General features: G+C 45.9%; 1 protein-coding gene across 1 annotated transcript in view; it reads right to left on the bottom strand.

Moving 5' to 3' along the window:
- Positions 1-1,878: 1,878 nt before the first annotated feature.
- Positions 1,879-22,904, bottom strand: part of rims3 (regulating synaptic membrane exocytosis 3) — a 60,407-nt gene continuing 39,381 nt past the window's right edge. The window contains exons 4-7 of the mRNA XM_033045508.1: positions 21,318-21,430; positions 17,712-17,813; positions 7,744-7,883; positions 1,879-5,378 (exon numbers count right to left, since the gene is read on the bottom strand). Of these exons, the coding sequence (XP_032901399.1) occupies positions 5,166-5,378; positions 7,744-7,883; positions 17,712-17,813; positions 21,318-21,430 (568 nt within the window). The 3' untranslated portion in view covers positions 1,879-5,165. The remainder of the gene's footprint in view (positions 5,379-7,743; positions 7,884-17,711; positions 17,814-21,317; positions 21,431-22,904) is intronic.

The raw sequence follows: 22,904 nt of genomic DNA, 5'->3' as shown, positions 1-22,904 counted from the left end.
TTTTCATGCTGTATTTCTGAAACTAAAAATGAATGCAAGCTTACTTGGTGAATGAACAGGCAGTTACTGCCGATATTTTTATTAGTTGAATTTTACAAGTCCATGCAAATACAAGCTGTGTCTGTGCTGTTAACAGGATTCTTATTAAAATCGCTAGGTGTTTTTTTTTTACAAAATTACCGTGTGCATTCTTATCCGCAGATTCCTGCTGCTTATAAACAACATGAACAGTTACAATAATAGACAGGTACTGTGGAGCCTGTTAAAGGCCAGAGGTATAAAATGATTGAAGAGCACAATTATAAAAATGACCATTCCATAAAGAGACAGAATCCATTTTTCAAGCCTATTGTAATCACAGTTTGAAAACATCCAAAGACACTAGGCACCAACTGTGCTGTGAAATATTTCAATTTCTTTACAAATATTTAGTTCGATTATCTCCCTAGATGAGAAATGCAATTCAATTATCTGAGATTTATCAGATTGTTGCTTATGTTGATTCAGTGTGGTCGTGTCTCATTAATTTGATGCAACCCAGAAGATTGATGAGGGCAAGGCCTTAAATGGACTTGAGCAAGGCTTTTAGGGTTTCGCATGGTAGGCTGCTCTGGGAGGTTGGATCGCAAAGGAACCAGGGAGCGCCAGCTAACTGGGTACAGAATTGACTGTGGTAGCAAGCACAGGGTTGTGGTGGAAGGTTGTTTTATCAGACTGGAGTCCTGTGACTAGTGGTGTGTCTCAGATCTGCGCTGGGCCCATTGTTATATGAGATTATTGGATGAATATTTATACGGCATGATTAGTGAGTTTGCAGATTATATTAAAATAGGTGATATTGTAGATAGTGAAGATGCTTAACAATAATTCAGTCGGAGCTTGATCAGATGGGCAATTGGGCCGAGGAATAGAAAGTGTAGTTTAATTCAGTGGATCAAAATTGGATCAAAACCCTGCAGCACACAGTAACAGTCCAATTCATACAGCAAGGAAACAGCCCCTTCGACCCAACTCATCCATGCTGACCGAGCAAGATGCCCCATCTAAGCTAAATGGGTCTAGCTTGGATGGGGCGACTTTCTCTGCATGGATGAGTTGAACCGAAGAGCCTGCTTCCATGCTGTATGACTTGGACTGTTACTGTTTGCTGCAGGGTTTTGATCCAATTTTAACTATGGCCATGTTGGGTAATAGCAATGTCTGCAACATGGTTTCTCCAGGTTTACTATTGCCCGTCACCTTACAGAACTCTGGGGTTTGTGAGCAGGTTTCTGGGATGTCTCATTGAAAGAGGCCGTAGACGAGCAACCATATTTGCAACACTTTGTAGATAATTCTTTGTTATAGAATCATGTATATTGATACCACACACAGTTTTGGGCCAGCCATTCAAATTGAGTTGCCACACTGGGGAGGGTATGAAGGCTTGAAGAGGTTGAAGAAAAGGTTTACCAGCACGGTTCCAGGGATGGGGGGAGTTTCAGCTGTAAGGTTAGTCTGGGGAAGCCAGGGTTGTCCTTGAGGTAACGAAGGTTAAGAGGACATTGAATGGTGAACAAGACATGGGTCAGTAGAGAGACGCTAAATGATTCAACGACAGGCAATACAGCTTGTAATTTTGGAGCAAAATGTACAGGGGAATGTGAAGAAAAACTTTGAAATGAATAGGGCATGGAGGATCTGTAGCTTGGGCTGTGGAAATGGCAGAAACTATCAATGAGGGGAAAGAGACACAATGTGCTGGAGTAACGCAGCGACTCAGGCAGCTTCTCTGGAGAACATGAATAGGTGACATTTCAGGTTGGGATACTTCTTCAGACTGACTGCAGTGAAGGGGGGGGGGGAGAATTTGCAGAGCTGTGGCGAAAGAGCGGGGTGGGGGGGGGGGGGGGAGAAGAAGATGGAATGGATGGGCTACGCAGATTCTGTGGGCCGCACCCCTCTCAGAGCATTGTACCTCTGCGATCTAAGGCTGACAGAGTGCAACAGAGGAGATGTCATCATAAAGGCTGCACGTCCTTATGTTCTACACATGGAGGAATGCAGTCTCTCTGGTTACGTGACTAAATCTACAGCTCACCAATAATTGGGGGGTGGAAAGTAACGTGCACACTCCAGAAATAACGTGACCTTCTAGCTTACTGGACTGAATACTCCCAAAGATTTTACTTGCAGGAGGAGCTGTGAGGATGGGCTTTTTATTTTGATGGGAATGGGAACAGTTTAACAAATGGTCACAAACTGTTCAAACTATAGAGACACGAAGGGAAGCTGCTCAGCTTTGGTCTGGGTTGGATGGAGAACTCAGCATAGGGGTCTGTTTGTGGGGATGTTTTCGAGAGAGAAATCTCCATCACTGTGAAATAGTCCAAATATATTATCTTCGGGAGAGTTAGCTGAGGAATTTGGAGTTGGTGAAGGGAATTCTGTAAAGCCGGAAAGTATCCCAGCATGTGTACATTTGTATTTCATGCATTATGACAGGCTTCCAAAAAATGGTCTCTTTATTGGTTAGCATTCTGATTGAAAATGTCACATTTTTATACAATACTGAAATGCTTGATGCACTTTATATACTCCACAAAGACAGTGCAGTCAAGGCTAACAATAGGTGCATCATAATCTGACCAAACTTTACAAGACAAGTTATTAATTATTATATTAAACCAATGATGTGACCTCTGACAGTTTCATAGTAGAACCACGTTACTTATACAGAAGGAAATGCCCTTTTACAGTAAGTCATCCGATGTGTTGGATCTCAATTTGATGGTAAAACTGCATAAAGTTCTTGTTTAAAAACCCATCTCTGTCCTCATACAGAATAGTTTTGCAGTCCCAGCCTTGCTACAGAGAGAAATCCATAAAACAGCTTCCATGCGTTAGGTAAGGAATAATTCCCATCAACGTGTTAATACCAGGAACATCTTTTCAGCCGAAGAATGCCATCTTCCTTCAGTGACTGAATTTTCCACCCAGCTAAGATGGAGCACTTCAGCGCAGGTAATCCAGATAATGGGAACCATTCCCCACCTCGACTTTCTTCAACTGTCCAATAATATGGGACTTCATTAGGGTCCACTGAGAGACCGCCAATGGTTCATGTCACATGCAGAAAACCTTTCATCTCTTCATGTGTTGTAGATGCAAGAATCAACATGAAGTTGGCTGTGCTTTTTTGCAATGATGAGGAAACAGTAGGATCGCAGCTATGTGAGTGACAGTGCTACATTTTTGCCAGAATTACACAAAATATCACATTTAATCACACCTTAACAATCAGCCCATTATCGAGCCTCTGTGTCCATGGGATCTTGAACGTGAAGAGGGAGGATGGGAAGGATGGATCTTTAGATCCTTGGGTTCCTCACCTGTGATACCATTCAAGTTCTTCATGGATTTACACAGTAGGCTACTGAGCAGCTACATAACCATAAAGTGCTTGCCTTTTGATATATTCTGCCTTTTTCCAGTTTTTTTTTAAATATAATCGGTGGATAAACAAAGTCTTTTTGCTTTATGTTAGAATCCTCTGAAATCGACCATGAGTCATTATTGTTCCTTGCTTGGTTAAGGTTGGCAGATGGTGAAAGTTAACAGCCATTGGCCACATTTAGGCCCAGGTCTTGCTGAAAGACTGGGATAGGTGAAATGTCTAACTGCCCGGCTAGGATGCTGTGAAATCCTCTGCCTGTGGTGTGTTCCAGTGTTGGGTCCCAGTCAACACTCCAACATGCTCCTGTCATCAAGATTGAGAAAAGCGAGACTGTTGTGGAATCTGTTTAACAATTGGCTGATGTGAGTTTTTACTTTCTCCGGCCCAGAGCCGTTATTCATCGGGATCGTGCAATGGCTCATTTTGTGGCCTGGTCCCCCCCGCTGAGTGACTGGACCTGGTCGACAGTTGGAGAGGTGCCTTCCCTCTCTGTTGGAACTTTCACCCTTCTTAAAACAAGGCTGGCTTCAGTAAATTTTGAACAGACAGTGCCACGTGATATTCCCAAGTTTGACAGATGGTTTGGGAGATTGTTTGGATCCAAGGCCCACAGTGCAGCTCATTGAAGAAAAATAAAACAGTAGCCCTTCTGGTTTCTTTGCCGCCTGTTGCCAAAATCCATTGTCAGAGTTCTATGTTCCTAGAACTATTATAGGATGTATTCTTTTGAAGTCAACAAAGTTTTAAAGATGGTCAAAGCATGCAGGTGTCTCGATTTTTTTTATTTTCTAGGATGCAGTGGATGGACATGTGAAGGAATGTGTTACGTAGAAGAGATTATTTTTTTTAGGCTGGTTTGGACTATGCAGGAGGTCCCAGACCAGCCAATGTTTGCTTCACTGAGATCTCAGTGCATGGAGTAAGCAGTGTGTTTACTGCGGGAAGTGCGGAATGGTGGGATGGAGCTGCCTACCAAGGCTCAGGGTGCTGAAGGTCAGGTTGTCTATGCAAAGGTTGTAGAAGTGTTCGGCATGCCTTCTCAAACCTCATTCTGAAAGGAGGGTGCTCATGCTCAGAGACACTTGGTAAGGCAGAGACAGGATCGTGGGATTGTTCCTTCAGACGATGCAGGTTTCAAGGAGGAATACTGTCATGGTGAGAAGGGTCAGCAGGCTTTCCTCGCTGCTGACGCCTTCCATCACTGCTGAGGGAGAACCTTCACGGAAACATTCCAAATGCATTCAACTGAAGCAAATGCACAATAGTCTTATGAGTAGAGCTGAAGGCTGGTTTCTCCTAGTTCGGGCTCTGTGCCAGCAAGGTGCGACACGGTGAGGAAGGAATGAGTCAAGGCATCCACTCATCGACAGACCCCGATGGTGCTGGTCATCTGGATCTCCAGCCTCCGCTTGGACCATCCTTCCAACTGTTGACAGGTTCCTCACGTTCTAATGTGTGCATTGCTCTCATGAAAAGGAAGGCTTGTACTTAAACTGTGGTGAGAAGTTCTCCCTCTATTGCACGTTATCCCTTATGCATACAAAAGCAATTTCCCCAAACATGTAAATGAATGCACAGGATGCGGAGATTACTTATACTTCCAAGGTAATTGAAAATAAATAAAATAACAGATTAGCATTAGCAGCAGTTGGTCAAATTGCACATACAGTATTTACAGCCACCCCTTGGCATTCTAATGATATGCTCCTTGTCCTGTCCATGAAGACCTTTACTGGCCGGCTGGACTTGTGCTGCTGTCGAGCGAGGACTGAGAGAGACGACGGGTGATGGGTGCCACCGTGGAATCGACCAGGGACGATGTGGGGAAGAGCTTGTACCACCCCGTGACTAGGGTGGACAGGTCGAGTTCCTCCAGCAGGATCTGGGCCATTCCCATGAAGTACTTGTGGTCCATCCGACCATAATCTCCCCACACTATGACCTGCAAGCACATCGAGATCAATAGGTGACACTTGTAAGATAGGACGACCAGTTTGGAAAAGGATTCGGGACATTAGATCCCGTGAAGTCGACGATACAGAAGCCAAGAAATAAATGGCGAGATAAAAAAGACACAATGTGCTGGAGTGACTCTGGGTCAGCCAGCACGTCTGGAGAACATGGATAGGCGATGTTTTGGGTCCGGGCCCTTCTTCAGGGGAAGGAGAAAGGGGGGCAGGGAAAAGATTTGCATGTGAACAGGAGATCACTGGCTACTTCCTCTCACTTGCCAACCATTTTTACTCCCATTACTGTACTGACCTTTCTGTCCTGGGCCTCCTCCATTGCCAGAGTGAGGTCGGGGGGGGGGGGGGGGGGGGGGGGGGGGGGGGGGGGGGGGGGGGAGGGAGGGGGAGGGGGAGGGAGGGGGAGGGGGAGGGAAGTCAGGCAAGTGATAGATGGACACAAGTGAGGGGGGTTTGATGAGCAGATGAGTGACAAAGACCAGAGATGAAAAGACAAATGGCTGTGAGATAAGAAGAGGAGAGGTTCAGAATGTGAAGCCAGTGGACAGGATATGGATAGAATGGGACAGAGGGAAGGGGGCAGGATAGTGGAAGAAATGGCTGTGCATGCAAGTGGGGTACAGGGAAGAGATGAGGGAAAAGGGGTTGGGGAAGAGGTGTTGGTTAGTTATATAAAATTGGAGAATTCAATGTTTATACCGTTGTTCTAATGAGGTTCTGTGTGGACAGAGTGAGGCCATGGAAGGATTTCTAAAGATAAGACAATTTAAATCAAGATTCTTGACCAAGCTGGTCCGGAGGGGTGATCGGTGAATGGGACTTGCTGCGAGTTAGGGCATAGATGCAGGATGTGGATGGCTGGAGGTTGAACAGTCATCTAAAGCGACAAGCAGGCTGGGCCAAGCCAGGGCAACAGGTCTCTCTCTTAAAAATACAAATAATTCAGGTGAAAGCGACACTGTGCGGCACGGTGGCGCAGCGGTAGAGTTTCTACCTTACAGCGCCAGAGACCCGGGCGCGATCGGGACTACGGGTGCTAGAAGCTGGGAGGTCATCTTGTAGTTGGTGAGGCTGCATTTAGAATATTGTGTTCAGTTCTGAGCAGCATGAAAAGATGTTGTCAAGCTGGAGAGGGTACAGAGAATATTTACGAAGATGTTGCCTGGACTAAAGGGTCTGAGCTCTAGGGAGAGCTGGAGTAGGCTGGGGCTCTATTCCTTGGAGCGCAGGATGATGAGGGATGGTCTTATAGAGATGTATAAAACCATGAGAGGAATAGATCGGGTAGATGCACAGTCTCTTGCCCAGAGTAGGGGAATCAAGCATAAAAGGACATAGGTTGAATATGAAGTGGAAAAGATTGAATAGGAATCTGAGGGGTAACTTTTTCACACAAAGGGTGGTGGGTGTATGAAACAAGCTGCCAGAGGTGGTAGTTGAGATGGGGACTATCCCAACGTTTAAGAAACAGTTAGACAGGTACATAGATAGGACAAGTTTGGAGGGATAAGGGCCAAATGCAGGCTGGTGGGACTAGTGGAGCTGGGACATGTTGGCTGGTGTGGGCAAGTTGGGCTGAAGGGCCTGTTTCCATTCTGTATGACTCTATGACATATTTTAATATCCGTTTTTAATTTTTAGATTATTTTAACACATTCCCATAATCTGGAATTCAAAGGTCTGGATTATTGATCCAATGCCAAACTCTTCTTCCTCCCCTGTATTCGGGCAGATAAAGCCACTGGGAGATACCACCTCTAGGGCATTGAGGGGGAGGGGGGAAAAATATAGCGTACAACTGATGCGCAGAAGGGGGCGGATGACAGGTGAATCACTCGTGTGTGGCTTCAACAGCACATGCAACACGCACGCACGCTGTTGTATCCGATCTAGGATCTGTCTATAAAGGGCCTCTCACTTGGTGATTTTTTTTCGGCGACTGCCTGCGTGATAAGATTTTGAACATTTCCAAATCCAGCAGTTAAAAAATAAAAATGTTGCGACACTTGAAAAAACACCGCGCGTCATACGTCATCTGCGTCACGCCGCATCACTTCGCGTCGCGCCACACCGCAAATTTTTCAGTGACCTGATACGTCAGTCAATGATGCCGGCAGTCGCCAAAAAAATTGCTAGTGGGACAGGCCCTTTAGCATGCCCTTTGCTAATTACTGTCAAATACGGGACAAGGGCGGTCCTGTGGGACAAACCAATTTAGCCCAATATACGGGATGTCCCGGCTAATACGGGACAATTGGCAACCCTAACCACCTCTGTTGGGAAGAGAGACCCTCGCTGTGTTGGCAGTGGGAGGTCTGTCGGGGTGACACCAGCACTAACCTGCAGTACCCGACCTTGAGGACCCTCATCGAACAGCAGTGCCTGCTGGTAAACTGGGTCCAAAGTCTTCTTCGATAACTTGGTTTTTCTCTTTGCAATACACATGCCATTCTCCAGGAGGTAGACTTTAATGTACGGGACTGCGGTACAGAAGAGACACACTGTTAGTGGGCAAACACAAAATGAAACCCACTTAGTTACCCAAGACATTTCAGACATTGATGAAAAGACAATTGCTTTGCACCCATTGGAGGGCTGTTACTCCTCTAAAGTAGGAAGTTATTTCTGCACAGCAGGGTCCTGCAAACTGCAATGAATAAAGGACCAGGGAATTCTTGGTTGAGGGATAAATGTGAACGAGATGCTGCAAAGGTTCGCCCCAGCCCTGCTCTCTGAAATATAGCTGAGACATCTGGTTTCAGATGGGCCCTATTCAAAAGATGCTATCTCAGACACTCTCGCAGCTAGCTGACTCACTCACTCACTCTCACCAGCCAGTGGGATAGTGTCTCTCACATCGTGGTGAGGAAAATGTTTGTTCATTTCCCTCAAAAACCAGACGCGTTTATTGACGCATTGAGTTGAAGTTGCAGCAGGTAGAACAAAGAAGATAGAATAGTACAGCACAGGAACAGGCCCTTCGACTCACACTGTCCGTGCCGAATATGATGCCAATTTAAACTAATCCCATCTGCCTGCACATGATCCATATCCCTCCATTCTCTGCATATCCATGTGCCTATCTAAAAAAAACTTAAACACCACTATCGTATCTGCCTCCACCAACACCCATGGCAGCACAATCCAGCCACCCACCACCCTCTGTGTAAAAAAAAACACATCGCCTTTAAACTACTTCCCTTTCACTTTAAAGACCTCCTCTCTTTGCTTTCAGAATTGTAACGACTTCTATCAGATCTCCCTCCAGCCTCTGATGCTCCAGGCAAAAACAATCCAAGTCTGTGCAACCTCCTTAGACATAATGCCCTCTAAACCTCTTCTGCACCCTCTCCACATACTTCCTGTAATGGGATGATCAGAACGGTACTCAATTCTTCCTGTTGCTTCTGGACTGGGTCACTGGCAGCTGAATGACGAAGCTGCTCCCAATATATGTCTCCAATAGAGAAAGTGTTTCACACTAATCAGTTTCTTCCTGTTGAGCTGCCAAATCACAGCGACTAACCTCAGGCAAGTCAGCTCTGCTAAGTGTTGTATCATTATCATCTATTTCCTCCTTACTTTATTTTCAAAGAAAACGTTGATATTCTCAGCATCGTTCGTCGATGGCCCTCTGGATTGTGTTTTGTAGTTTTCGATGGTTAACAATCTGTTTAAACATTCACCATACCCAATCATAAACATGTGGATCAGCTGTGTCACAGACTATGCAATAGCTTTGGGGATCCTCCATTTGTATAAGCCTTGTCTCCACTCTAGTAATGCTCCGAGATGTAAAGGCAATGGGTTGTCCATTCTATGTAGCTCCAGAAGATAGACACAAATTGCTGGAGTAATTCAGCAGGAAAGGCAGCATCTCTGGAGAGGAGGAATGGGTGATGTTTCGGGTCGGGACGAGCAGTCTGAAGAAGGGTCTTGACCTGAAATGTCACCCATTCCTTCGATCCTGCCTGTCCCGCTGAGTTACTCCAGCATTTTGTGTCTATCTTCAGTGTAAACAAGCATCTGAAGTTCCTTCCTACACATACTATGTTGTTTCAGATTTGGACTAACATTGAGAGCTATCTCTTCCTGAAGAACAAAATATAGAGGCACTGTGCGAGCGAAGGCTTCTTTTGCAGTTTTATTTCTTTGGGTTCTCTCCTGAACCACTCTGCGTTTCCCAGTGTTAAATCTCGGAGCAGCTTCACCCTTTTCGACAGGTAAGAGAAGAGCTCGGATATTTGTTGGGAGTCATATTCCCAACAAACACTGGATCCTGGAGGACATCTCCAAACTGCTTTAGCTTTGATGGGATCAACACAAAGTCCTCTCCCCAGGCAAGATATCCAATTAAACATCTTGCTGCCTCTCATGTTCCGCATTAATTTTATTTAACGCCTCTGAAGCTTCGCAGCACTGTTGCATGAATTCATCCAGATGTTTATTATGGGCCTGATTAGCTTCTTCCAACTTTTCTGTCAAACCAACGGCCACAAGATCATCCACAATGTTTCTATTCTCTGATGTCTTTCCACCAACACCTCCAACTTCCTTTGGAAAACCTCTGACTCAGTAATGGCTTCCACATCCGGTAAGACACCCATAAAGGTGCGTGGAAAGCAATTAAATGTTTATTGATTGAAAGAAACAGCACGGAAACAGGCCCTTCAGCCCACCGTCCACGCCGACCATCGATCGACCGTTCACACTAGTTCTGTCCATTTTCTCATCCACTTCCTGCACACTAGGGGGCAATTAACAGCAGCCAATTAATCTACAAGCCCACTGGGATGTGGGAAGAAACCGGAGCATCTGGTGGAAATCCACTCAGTCACAGGTCGAACGTGCAAATTCCACACAGAAAGAACCCGAGGTCAGGACTGAACCCGGGTCTCTGGCGCTGTGATGCAGTGGCTGTGCCACTGGGCTGCCCTTATCTAAACGCATCTTAAAACTCTTAAGAAACATCTGATTCCATCAAAGCCTTAGCTCCGTGTAGTCAGTGAAGATACATCTCCCGTTGCTGATGCAGAACCACATCGCTATCAATAACTTTATTCAAGTCTTTAGGATCTGAACAATACCATCTGCTTGGATATTGTTTATATTGAACAGACCCAAGAAGTCAGTGTTACAACTGGAAAATCTCGTCTGACTAGAACATCTAGTTTTCCACGTGTCTAATAATAGACGTGGAATAACAGCATAGAGCATTGGGACCAACCTGTCCATTCCACCATTCATACTTTGCTTAAATCTCCTCCCATCTTTTATCATCCAAATTCGTCCCCCTCCCCCCCTCATTTTTAGCTTCGCTTAAATCACCTGTGCCGTTTGGTTCTACCCCTCCCTGTTGCTTCTCCCTTACGGCCTTAGGGGCAGCAGAGTGGCACAGATAGTACAGTTGCTGCATCACAGCGTCAGGGAGCTGAGTTCAAGCCTGACCTCGTTGCTGTCTGTGTGGAGTTTGCACGTACTTCTTATGACCGTGCAAATTTGCCCCTCACAAGTTTAATTGGTGACTGTAAATTGCCCCTGATGTGCAGGTGTGTGGAGGCTCAATGGGAATGAGTGGAGAATAACATGGGACTCGTGCAAGATGAGCTGGATAGTTGGATTGGTGCATCGTGCTTGGTGGGCTCGCTGTAACTCAGTGACAGCCACTCTCACCCTGCGAGGTGCAAGTTGCACTAGATCTCATGCTCTTGATATTCTCCCATTCCATCACCTCACGCCCAAGGATATGCGTCCACTGAGCACTCCTTGGTTACTGGTTTATAATCATACTCTGGGGCCTGGTGCTATAACGGTGCCATCATCACTTCCCTCAGAATGTAATAACAAAGAACTGCAGATGCTGGTTTATACTAAAGATGGGTACAAAATGCTGGAGTATCTCAGTGCACCAGGCAGCATCTCTGGAGAAAATAGATGGGTGACATTTCAGGTCAGGACCCTTCTTCAGACTGATTGCGGGGGTGGGGAGAGCGGGAAGAACAACGGAGGGAAGAGGCGAGACGGACAACAGATGACCTCAGCTGTGAGGGTTCCCTGAGAGGCAGATTGTTGGATAGAAACAGATGTGACCCCAAAAGAAAGACGTAGTTGCAAACTATGAATCCTGTTGAGGGTTTCTGATGGAAGGGATGGGGGAGAAACCAGTGCAAGTGCACCCTGTCCACACGCCTCAAGATCTTATCTTCATTTCACTAAGTTAGGAGGACATAAGGATGTATGTATGTATGTATATATCCCTTTGTAACACCTTATGTCCTCCTAACTTAGTGAAATGAAGATAAGATCTTGAGGAGTGTGGACAGGGTGAGTGTACGAAGGATTGTTGAGGGAGATACCAGAAGCAGCATTTACGGTTCAAAATGCAGGGTCACACACTTGGAATTTTATTCTGAGGGTCGTGTGTCTTTGAAACCCTTACGTCGAGGGTTGGCGAAAGCGGTCGAGGTACTTTAAGGCAGCGATAGATAGTTGTGGTGTGAAAGGTAGAGGAGTTACCGCAAGTACGTGAGAAACCAGAGCTGAGATTATAACCAAATCAGACAAACTTTGGACAGCTGAATATACTCCTGAATGTACAGGAAGGAGAAGGTGTGAAAAAGGGGGACATATTACTTAAAATTGGAGAATTGAATCTTCATACCGTTGGGTTGTAAGCTACCCAAGGGGAATACCAGGTGCTGTTCCTCCAGTTTGCATGTGGCAATGTAGGAGCCCCAGGACAGAGAGGGAACCATGGTGCCAGTCTGCCCTCTGCTGGAATTGTGCAACACTGTGATCACAAGGTGTCTGGAGCCTGACACACAGGCTTGCAATGCTTCTCTCAGGAGATAGCCTATCGACTGATGTCTATTATAAACCTACGGACACCCACAACTATCTATAGCCTGTTAAATGTACATTTAATTCACAAATTGGCACCTGTCAGTGTCATGATCCTTAAGTGATCAGCAAAAATAGTGCACCCATTGCCAGATGGTACTCATTCCCATTGGAACTGTTCAGGACAGGGTGAATATTTGCTCTGAAGGTGTCTTCCGTGTAATTTTGTCCTGCCAATCTCTCCCAAAAGGCTCAGATGTTCTAAGTGCACGCAGTCTGTGAAAAGTTGCTAATTAATGCTCTTGGTGATTATTTATATCAATTAACAGGTACTTGTGAATTGCTGTCTCCTGCTTGGGGTGAGGTGGGGTGTGGGCAATGACATAGAAAACCAACGGGGAGGTGAATGATATTTCAGTTAATAATGTACATATTCATACGCACAGTTGCGCGTTGGTTAATTCAGTTGATACTTTAAATATTCACCAGGAAGAATGACTTAAACGGTGCGACAGAAGTCTTTTTGCCAACTAAATGCAAAGCTTCCAACTGTGATGCTTGTAACCATGACACTTTGAATGTGTTTAAGAAGGAACTGCAGATGCTGGAAAATCGAAGGTAGACAAAAGTGCTGGAGAAACTCAGTGGGTGCAGCAGCATCTATGGAGCGAAGGAAATAGGCAACGTTTCGGGCCAAAACCGAGGGTTTCGGCCCGAAACGTTGCCTATTTCCTTTGCTCCATAGATGCTGCTGCACCCGCTGAGTTTCTCCAGCACCTTTGTCTGCTTTGAATGTGATGCTTTAGTGTGGGAGAAAGACCATGCCCCGACTTGAAGGAGATTTACGTGGCTACACCTCTCCTCCCATCTGGACCTCCAGCTGATGTACACCAGCAATTACCACACCGCTGTGTTCCTGCTTAAGGAGCTATGTGGAGTTCTGGATTATGAACACTCATCAATTTAACCAGGGTAACAGTTCAGCATCACATTGGTGGTTGTGGGAGGTCATTGTTAGAATAATCATTGGACATGATGCACTCAACCTGGAGATCGGGAAGGATGCAGTATAAACGCAAATTTCTCTTTCACACGCACGTTATACACAACCTTTCGACCGAGCAGAATGCAAAACACATTGAGCATTAAACACATCAAAGAAAAGCATTTGTATGTGCAAAGCTTGTAGCCGCCTCCGCTAATCATCTCCTCCAGCTTTGTGTCTCAAATCCAAGATAATTAAGAAACATCATAAGAGATTTTCCTATTGGGTGGTTTTCATATTATACTGAGTGGAAGTTAATGGGAAAGTTTTTGATCCATTGGAATTTTGTACTATGACAGAAACTTGGAACGAAGAAGACCACAGACTATTACGACTCAGTCCATCTCAGGTACTGATCTCCCCACCATCGAAGGTATCTAGAGGAGACTCTGTCTCAAAAAGTCAGCCAGTATTATCAAAGACCCACATCATCCTACCCATACTCTCATTTCACTCCTACCATTGGGAAGAAGGTACAGGAGTCTGAAAACCATGACCACCTGGTTCAAGAGTAGCTTCTGCCCAACAACCATTAGATTCTTGAACAATATACAATATTAGCCTCAACTGTGAACTTCTATGGAATGTCTTTGATTTCACTAATGACGGTTTTTTGTTTACACTAGTATTTTAGTTAATTATTTAATTTTTATATTATACATTGTCTATGTGTATTATGTTTATAGACCTGTTATGCTGCTGCAAGTAAAAATGTCATTGTGAAGGTCATACGGTCATGTGATAGGAGTAGAATTAGGCCATTCGGCCCATCAACTCTACTCTGCCATTCAATCATGGCTGATCTATTTCTCCCTCCGAACCACATTCTCCTGCCTTCTCCATATAACCTCTGACACCCATACTAATCAAAAATCAATCCTTCCCTGCCTTAAAAATATCCACTGACTTGGCCTCTAAGGCCCGCTGTGGCAAAGAATTCCACAGATTCACCACCCTCTGACTAAATAAGTTTTGCCTCATCTCCTTCCTAAAAGAACGTCCTTTAATTCTAAGGCTATGACCTCTAGTCCTAGACTCTCCCACTAGTGGAAACATTCTCTCCACATCCACTCTATCCAAGCCTTTTACTATTCTGTATGTTTCAATGAGTTCCCCCCTCATTCTTCTAAACCCCAGCGAGTACAGGCCCAGTGCCGTCAAACGTTCATCATAGCTTGACCGACTCATTCCTAGAATCATTCGTGTAAACCCCCTCTGGACCCTCCACAGAGCCAGCACATCATTCCTCAGATACGGTGCCCAAAATTGTTTACAATATTCTAAATGCGGCCTTACCAGCGCCTTATAGAGCCTCAGCATTACATCCCTGATTTTGTATACAAGCCCTCTTGAAATAAATGCTAGCATTGTGTTTGGTTTCTTTACTACTGATTCGACTTGCAGATTAATTTTTCAGGAATCCTGCACCAGCAGTCCCAAGTCCCTTTGCACCTCTGATTTCTGGATTCTCTTCCCATCAAGAAAATAGTCTACGCCTTTATTCCTACTACCAAAATGCATGACTCCACACTTTGCTACATAATATTCCATCTGCCACTTCTCTGCTCACTCCCCCAACCTATCCAAGTCCTTCTGCAGAGTCCCTGCTTTATCTACACTACCTGCCCCTCCACCTATTTTCGTATCATCCACAAACTTTGCCACAAAGCCTTCAATCCCCTTGTCCAAATCATTAATATGCAACATGAAGAGTAGCGGCCCCAGCACTGACCCCTGCGGAACTTCGCTAGTCGCCGGAAGCCAACTAGAAAAAGCCCCCTTTATTGCCACTCTTTGTCTTCTGCCATTCAGCCAACCTGGTATCATGCTAGTATCTGCCCTTTGATACCGTGGGCTCTCATCTTCCTTAAGGGCCTGTCCCACTTTCACGACCTAATTCACGACCTCTGCCGAGTTTGCCCTTGACATACTCGCAGCATGGTCGTCACAAGGTCATAGGAGGTTGTGGGAGGTCGTAGGTAGGTCGTATGTAGGTTGTGATGCTAGTCGTAGGTACTCGTGGCATCAAGTAGGTCGGGGCGTTTTTCTAGCCTGATGAAAAATGTCTACAAGTAGAAAAGGTCGTGAATTAGGTTGTGAAAGTGGGACAGGCCCTTTAGCAGCCTCACGTGTGACAACTTATCGAAGGCTTTCAGAAAATCTAATTAAACAACATCTACTGACTCTACTTTGTATGTCCTGCTATTTACTCTTCAAAGATTTCCAGCAAATTTGTCAAGCAAGACCTCCCCTTCACAAAGCCATGCTGACTTTGGCCTATTTTATCATGAGCCTATATGTACTCTGTAACCTCATCCTTTATAATGGACTCTAAAATCTCACCAACCACCATAGTCAGTCTAACCGGCCTATAGTTCCCACTATTCTGCTTTGCTCCCTTCTTGTGCAGCGGGGTAATATTGGCAATTTCCTAATCATCTGGGACCTCTCCTGCCTCTAGTGATTCTTGAAATATCACAGCCAATGCCTCCATAATCTCTATAGCCACCTCTTTCAGATCCCCAGGGTGCAGTCCATCCGGTCCAGGTGTCTTATCCACCTTCAGCCCTTTCAGCTTCCCAAGCACCGTCTCCCTGGCAATAGCCACTGCACCAACTTCCACCCTCTGACTCTCTTAAAATTCAGGCATGTTGCTGATGTCTTCCATTGTGGAGACTGATGCAAAAAAAGTTATTTAATTCCTCTGCCATTTCTATATTCCCCTTTATCACTTCTCCTGCATCATTCTCCAGTGGCCCAACTTCCACTCCTGCCTCTTTCTTACTCTTTATATAACTGAAGAAACTCTTGCTATTCTCTTTTATATTATTGGATAGCTTACCATCGTATTTCATCTGTTCTTCCCATATTGTTTTTTTAGTTACCTTCCGTTGTTCTTTAAAAGCTTCCCAAACCCTCTGGCTTCCCACTAATCTTTGCTGTGATATACGCCTTCTCTTTTAGTTTTATACTGTCCTTGACTTCTCTTGTCAGCCAAGGTCCTCTCTGTAGAATCTTTCTTCCTCTTCGGAACGAAATGATCCTGCATCTTCCATATTATCCCAGGAAATTCCTGCCATTGCTGTTCCACCGTCACCCCTGCTAGGGTCCCTTTCCAGTCAACTTTGGCCAGCTTCTCCCTCATGCCTCAGTAGTCCCCTTCGCTCAGCTGCAATACCGACACATCCAATTTCATCTTCTCCCACTCAAATTGCAGATTAAAACTTATCATGTTGTGGTCGCTGCCTCCTAATGGTTGCTTTACCTTGAGTTCCCTTATCAAACCCGGGTTATCACATAACACTAAATCCACAATTGCTTTTTCCCTGTGAAGTAACTCAACGGGTCAGACAGCATCTCTGGAGAACATGGACAGGTGACATTTCGGGTTGGGATCATTCTCGAAAGGTCACGATCCAAAACGTCATCTATCCAGAGATGATGTCTGACCCGCTGAGTTACTCCAGCACTTTGTATCTTCATTTGTAAACAAGCATCTGCAGTTCCTTGTTTCTACAAGAATTTAATTGTTCTGTTATCAGTACATATGACAATTAAACACAGTTGACTCTCTTGACTCTTGAAAGTAACGTATATAATTCTTCAGAATTACAGTGAATGGAAAATTGTTTGATCTATATATAAGTAGTAAATGGATAGGGATTTAATGAAACTCAACTGAGGGATGGCAGTGAATGGGAAGGAGTTTAATTCTTTGGATTCTATACATTGGAGATGAATGGAAAGAAGTTTGATCCAATGAAGTTCTACACAATAGGATATGGTAGGGGATGTCCCACTAGGATTCCAGACATCCGGAGGAATTTCTGTACCTGCTGCCTGAAAGTGCTATTGGACATGGACTCCGGTATGGCAACACAGTGGGGTAGCTGGTAGAACTGCTGCTTCACAGTGTCAGACACCCAGGTTCGATCCTCACCTTGGGTGCTGTCCGTGCGGAGTTTGCACGTTCACCCTTTGTGTAGGTGTCCTCTAGGCTCTCCGTTTCCTCCCACATCCCAAAGACATGTGGATTTGTAGGCTAATTGGCCTATGTAAATTGCCGTTAGTGTGTAGTGAGTAGATGGGAAAGTGGGATTATAGCACTAGTGTGAATGGGTGCTTGATGGTCAGCATGGACTTAATGGGCCGACTGGCCTGTTCCCATGATGTATCTCTAAACTAAATTTAACTAAGATGACCCCAGCAGTTTTGTACTGGTTCAGACAGTTACAAGTGAACATGGTCTCCACTTACTTATCCACTGGTGTCAGATGACAGGTCATGTGCTTAACTTTTAACCTTTTAATCCAATTTATCAGCAAATAGCACAGCACATGCATTAGGTCCCTGATATGAACCAGTGGCACTGCAATGATGCACGAGAGAAGCAGTTGAAGTGTGTGTGTCTCTTGGCACCTACCTGGCAAAGCCTTTGTGCCAGGCTTGGGGGTCAGTCCCCGGGCTTGGGTAATTTCCACCTCCAGCTGCCCATTCCGATCAGCCATGCCAATGTGAATGTCGCCTGTAACAAGGTGGCACCATAAATCAGCGGCACAGAAAGAGAGCAGATACCACCCCAACCTCCCGACTTCATTCCAGTCTGTTATATACTCACAGATATCAGTTACCCCTTACACAAAATGACCAGCCATCCTTCATGTGATGCCATCCACTGTTGAGGAGTCATTATTCTAAGAAGATTGAACTTCCATGTATTCAACTTCACATGCATCTCTTATTCCAAATAAGAACTAACAAGAGCCCTTCAATTAGGGTTGCAGCCATTAAGGGGCTGTCCCACTTGGGCGACCTAATCTGCGAGATTAGAAGAGTGTCTTTGACCTTCAAACTCACAGCATGGTCGACACTCTTCTTAACTCGTGGATTAGGTCGCCGGTGCTGACTTCGGTGAATTCCATTGGCGACTACCTACGTCAACCGGCGACTGAATTGTCTTAAGTTGTCTTCAGTTGTCGTAGCTTGTTGCGTGTGGACGTCAACTAGGTGGTAGCTTGTCGTAGACATTGTCGTAGACATTTTCGTGGAGGGGTCCAGTCGCCGTTTTTTCGGCGACCTGCTACGACTATGACAATCGCCGGCAGCCGCCGAAACATTCGTCTAAGTGGGACAGGCCCATTAGCCTGACATCGGTGGTGGGGAAGATGCTGGAGTCAATTATTAAAGATGTAATAGCAGTGCATTTGGATAGCAGTAACAGGATTGGTCCAAGTCAGCATTGATTTACGAAGGGGAAATCTTGCTTGACTAATCTTCTGGAATTTTTTGAGGATGTAACAAGTAAAATGGATAAGGGAGACCCAGTGTACCTGGACTTTCAGAAAGCCTTTGATAAGGTCTCACACAGGAGATTGGTGGGAAAAACTAGAGCATGTAGTATTGGGGGTAGAGTATTGACATGGATAGAAAATTGTTTGGCAGACAGGAAACAACGGTATTAACGGGTCCCTTTCAGAATGGCAGGTAGTGACTAGTGGGGTGCTGCAAGTCTCGGTGCTGGGACCGCTGCTATTTACAATATATATTAATTTCTGATAGATAGATAGATTATTAATCCGCTCAGGGAAATTCAGAATGTTATATTTTTTGCAGCACACCAATAAAAGTAAGACACCACATTAAAAGAGAATTGAACATAAAACATAAAAAAATCCCCCCACAATGGTTCCCACTGTGAGGGAAGGCACAAAGTCTAGTCCTCTTCCCCTTGTTCACCCATGGTCGGGCCTATTGAGGCCTCCGCAGTCGCCGCGCCAGCGGCCCGATGTTCAGGCCCTCTCGCCGGATGATGGGGCTTCGGCGTCGGGAGAACACACTTCAGCGGCTTGGAATGTCTTGAACGGCCGCTTCCTCCCCGGAGACCGCAGCTCCCGAAGTCCACAGGCTGCGCTGGTCAGAGCTCCGACACTGGCGATCTCGGCAAGAGATTCCAGGGTACACAAAATTGCTGGGGAAATTCAGCGGGTGCAGCAGCATCTATGGAGCACAAAATTGCTGGGGAAACTCAGCGGGTGCAGCAGCATCTATGGAGGAAGAGATTCCAGGCTCCGTGGTGTTTTAAAGTCAGCGTCGCCCGCGGCTGGAAGCTCCGCAACAACAGCTCCGCGATGTTGGGAGTCGGCAGTCTCAGCACTCCGGAGCCCACCGCACGATGACCCGGGCAAGTGCCGCTGCCAAAGCCGAAGTTCTGGCCGGTCCCGGCAGGAAACGCCGTCCCAGTCCCGGTGGAAGGCCAAGAGGAAGGGACGAAGATACGTCTCGGAGAAAAGCCGCATCTTCGACAAGGTAGGGACTGAGAAAAATAGTTCCCCCCTTCCCCTTCTCCCCCCTTCCCCCCTTCCCCCCTTCTCCCCCCTTCCCCCCTTCCCCTTCTCCTCCCTTCCCCCCTTCTCCCCCCTTCCCCCCTTCTCCCCCCTTCCCCCCCCTTCCCCCTTCCCACCCACCCACATAAAAAAGATTTGACCTCCAAATGGACTTTAAACATACTAAAAAAAAATAAAAAGGGTGAAAGGACAGACAGCTGCAGGCTGGGCAGCCATACTCGACGGCGCCCCCTCAAGATGAAGGAATTAATAGTAACATTTGCATATTTGCAGATGGCATAAAGCTGTGAGGCAGTGTGAAGAGGATGCTATGGGAATGCACAGTGACTTGGATAGGTTGGGTGAGTGGGCAGATGCATGGCAGATGCAGTATAATGTTGATAAATGTGAGGTTATCCACTTTGGTGGCAAGAAAAATAAGGCAGATTATTATCTGAATGGTGTCAGATTAGGAAAAGGGAAAGTGCAACAAGACCTGGGTGTCCTTGTACATCAGTGACTGAAAGTAAACGTGCAGGTACAACATGCAGTGAAGTGAAGAAAGTTAATGGCATGTTGGCCTTCATAATGAGAGAATTTGAATATAGGAGCAAAGAGGTCCTTCTGCAGTTGTACAGGGCCCTAGTTAGACCACACCTGGAGTATTGTGTTCAGTTTTGGTCTCCTAATTTGAGGAAGGACATTCTTGCGATTGAGGGAGTGCAGCGTAGGTTCACGAGGTTAATTCTCGGGATGGCGGAACTGTCATATGATGAAAGAATGGAGCGACTGGGCTTGTATTCACTGGAATTTAGAAGGATGAGAGGGTATCTTATAGAAATATATAACATTATTAAGGGATTGGACACGCTAGATGCAGGAACCATGTTCCCGATGTTGAGGGTGTCCAGAACCAGGGGCCACAGTCTAAGAATAAGGGGTTGGCCATTTAGAACTGAGATGAGGAAAAACATTTTCAACCAGAGAGTTGTGAATTTGTCGAATCCTCTGCTTCAGAAAGCAGAGGAGGCCGATTCTCTGGATGCATTCAAAAGAGAGTTAGATAGAGCTCTTAGGGCTAGCGGAATCAAGGGGTATGGGGAAAAGGCAGGGAGGAGATACTGACTGTGGATGATCAGCCATGATCACATTGAATGGCAATGCTGGCTCGAAGGGCTGAATGGCTGAATCCTGCACCTATTGTCTATGTATCTACAATGTTGAGAACTTTATTCCGCACTCTGCATATTCTCTTTGCTCCACCTTTTGTACCAGTTTAGCTTGATTGTAATCGTGAATAGGATTATCTGATTTAATGGGATAGCACACGAACAAAATCTTTTCACTGTACAATGGTGCATGTGACAATAATAATCAATAGCAATAATCGGGGGTAATTTATGTGGCTAATAGACCCTTTAGCAATTTTTTGGAATGTGGGAAGAAACCGGAGCACCTGGAGAAATCACTTGCAGTGAAAATGGGCAAACTCCACACAGACAGCACCCCATGTCAGGATTGAACCAGGGTCTCTGGCACTGTGAGGAGAATTGCTACCACCCGCAGCAACGGGTGGGATATGTTGATGGCAATGGGTGTGATATCTGGGGCGGGCAGGTGGAGGGGTTTCAGCGCATGAGGTGCCACTGAGCAGGGCAGACTGACCAGGAGCGGACTGAGGTAACGCAGGCCGACAGGTCACTCACCCATCGACGGGGCTGCCAGGGTCTGCCGGCCCACCAGCTGAGCCGGACCAATCCCATCCAGAAAATCACTGAACTGCCCGTCTGCTCCCAGTCTCGCCATGGGGAATACCAGGCTGCAAAACAGGAGGCAAGGGTTAGCAACTGGTCCACAAATACGGCTTAATATTTGACACACGTGCTTGTTTGCATGTGCTGTGCATTCGCATGTGTGTACGCATGTGTTTGTACGTGTGTGGCTGTATGTGCATGTGGTTGTATGTGTGCATGTCCGTGCATGTATGTGTGGTGCATGTGGTGTGTACGTGTGCATGTCCGTGCATGTATGTGTGATGCATGTTGTGTGTATGTGTGAGCCTGAATGTGCATATGTGTAGATTGTGTGGTGTGTATGTGTGTCTCTGTGTGTGGATGTGTGGTGAGTGAGTGTCTGTCTGTGCGTGTGTGTGGTGAGTGTGTTTGTGTGTCTGTTTGTAATCATGTGTGGAGGGTTTATCGAAGGGCTGTAAAACCATGCGTTTGTATATAGGTACCATCTCACAATGCTCTGGGCCCCGTACATTGCACCGTGCCCCTGAGTTTAGGAGAGTAGTTTCTGCCTCTGCACGGCAGCCGATGTCCATCTGTCCCGACCAGCAACGTACAGTGGAACAGACAGCCTGACAAAGGATCTCAGATCCGAGACGTCAACTCTCCCCACAGATGCTGCCTGACCTGTTGATTCCAGGTTTTATTTCAGATTTCCAGCATCTGCAGTTTGCTTTGCTTTATACAAACCCTTTCAGTGTTGTTCCATTAGGGAGACATTCTCACGACTCTTCATTAACAGTTTACTTGTAGTTTGCTATATGTTCACTCTGAGTCTTCTGTGATTTGGTTGAAAGATAGAAATGTGCAGCAGAGAAAGAGGCCATTCGACCCATCATGTCCAGGCCAGCTGAGAAGATCTACATTGATGAACTGCAGCTCAGCAGGTACCAGCACTTCAAGTGTCGACGTGGTACTTCCCGAGCACAGTGAGGGCTTCTGCCTTGAGTTGTGTTCCAGGATGTGAGTGTCAGAATCTCAGCATGCCATGGCTAGAGAATAATGTCCTTATCTCTCCCCCAATCCTGCTGCCAATCATCCTGAATCCAAACCACCAAGTTATTAATCTTTCTCACAAGGGAATAGAACCTTCCTTTCACCCTGTCTTCTGGGAAACATTAACTGATTGATGAAATCTCTCCTCAGTCTCTTTCATCCAATGGGAACAAACACAGCCCCGAGAGTCTCTCAGTCATTACTGTAGTTCTCCAGCCCTGGCAAGATACAAACGGTTGCCTCTGCACCCTCTCTAGTGTGGTCACATCCTTCCTGCAATGTGGTGACGAGCACTGTACATAGTGCTCCATAGAGCTCTACAGTACAGCACAGAGACTGGCCCTTCGGCCCACAATGTCCATGCCAAACCAATCCCTTCTGCCTGCACGTGAACCATATCCCTCCATTCCCTGCATATCCATGTGCCTATCTGAAAACCTCTTGAACACCACTATCATATCTGCCTCCACCACAACCTCTGGCAATGCGTTCCAGGCATCCACCACT

The sequence above is a fragment of the Amblyraja radiata genome, chromosome 27, assembly GCF_010909765.2.
Source record: "Amblyraja radiata isolate CabotCenter1 chromosome 27, sAmbRad1.1.pri, whole genome shotgun sequence".
NCBI classification, from domain to species: domain Eukaryota; kingdom Metazoa; phylum Chordata; class Chondrichthyes; order Rajiformes; family Rajidae; genus Amblyraja; species Amblyraja radiata.
Note: the sequence above shows the minus strand (reverse complement) of the source record. Positions and strands in the feature narration are given on the sequence as shown.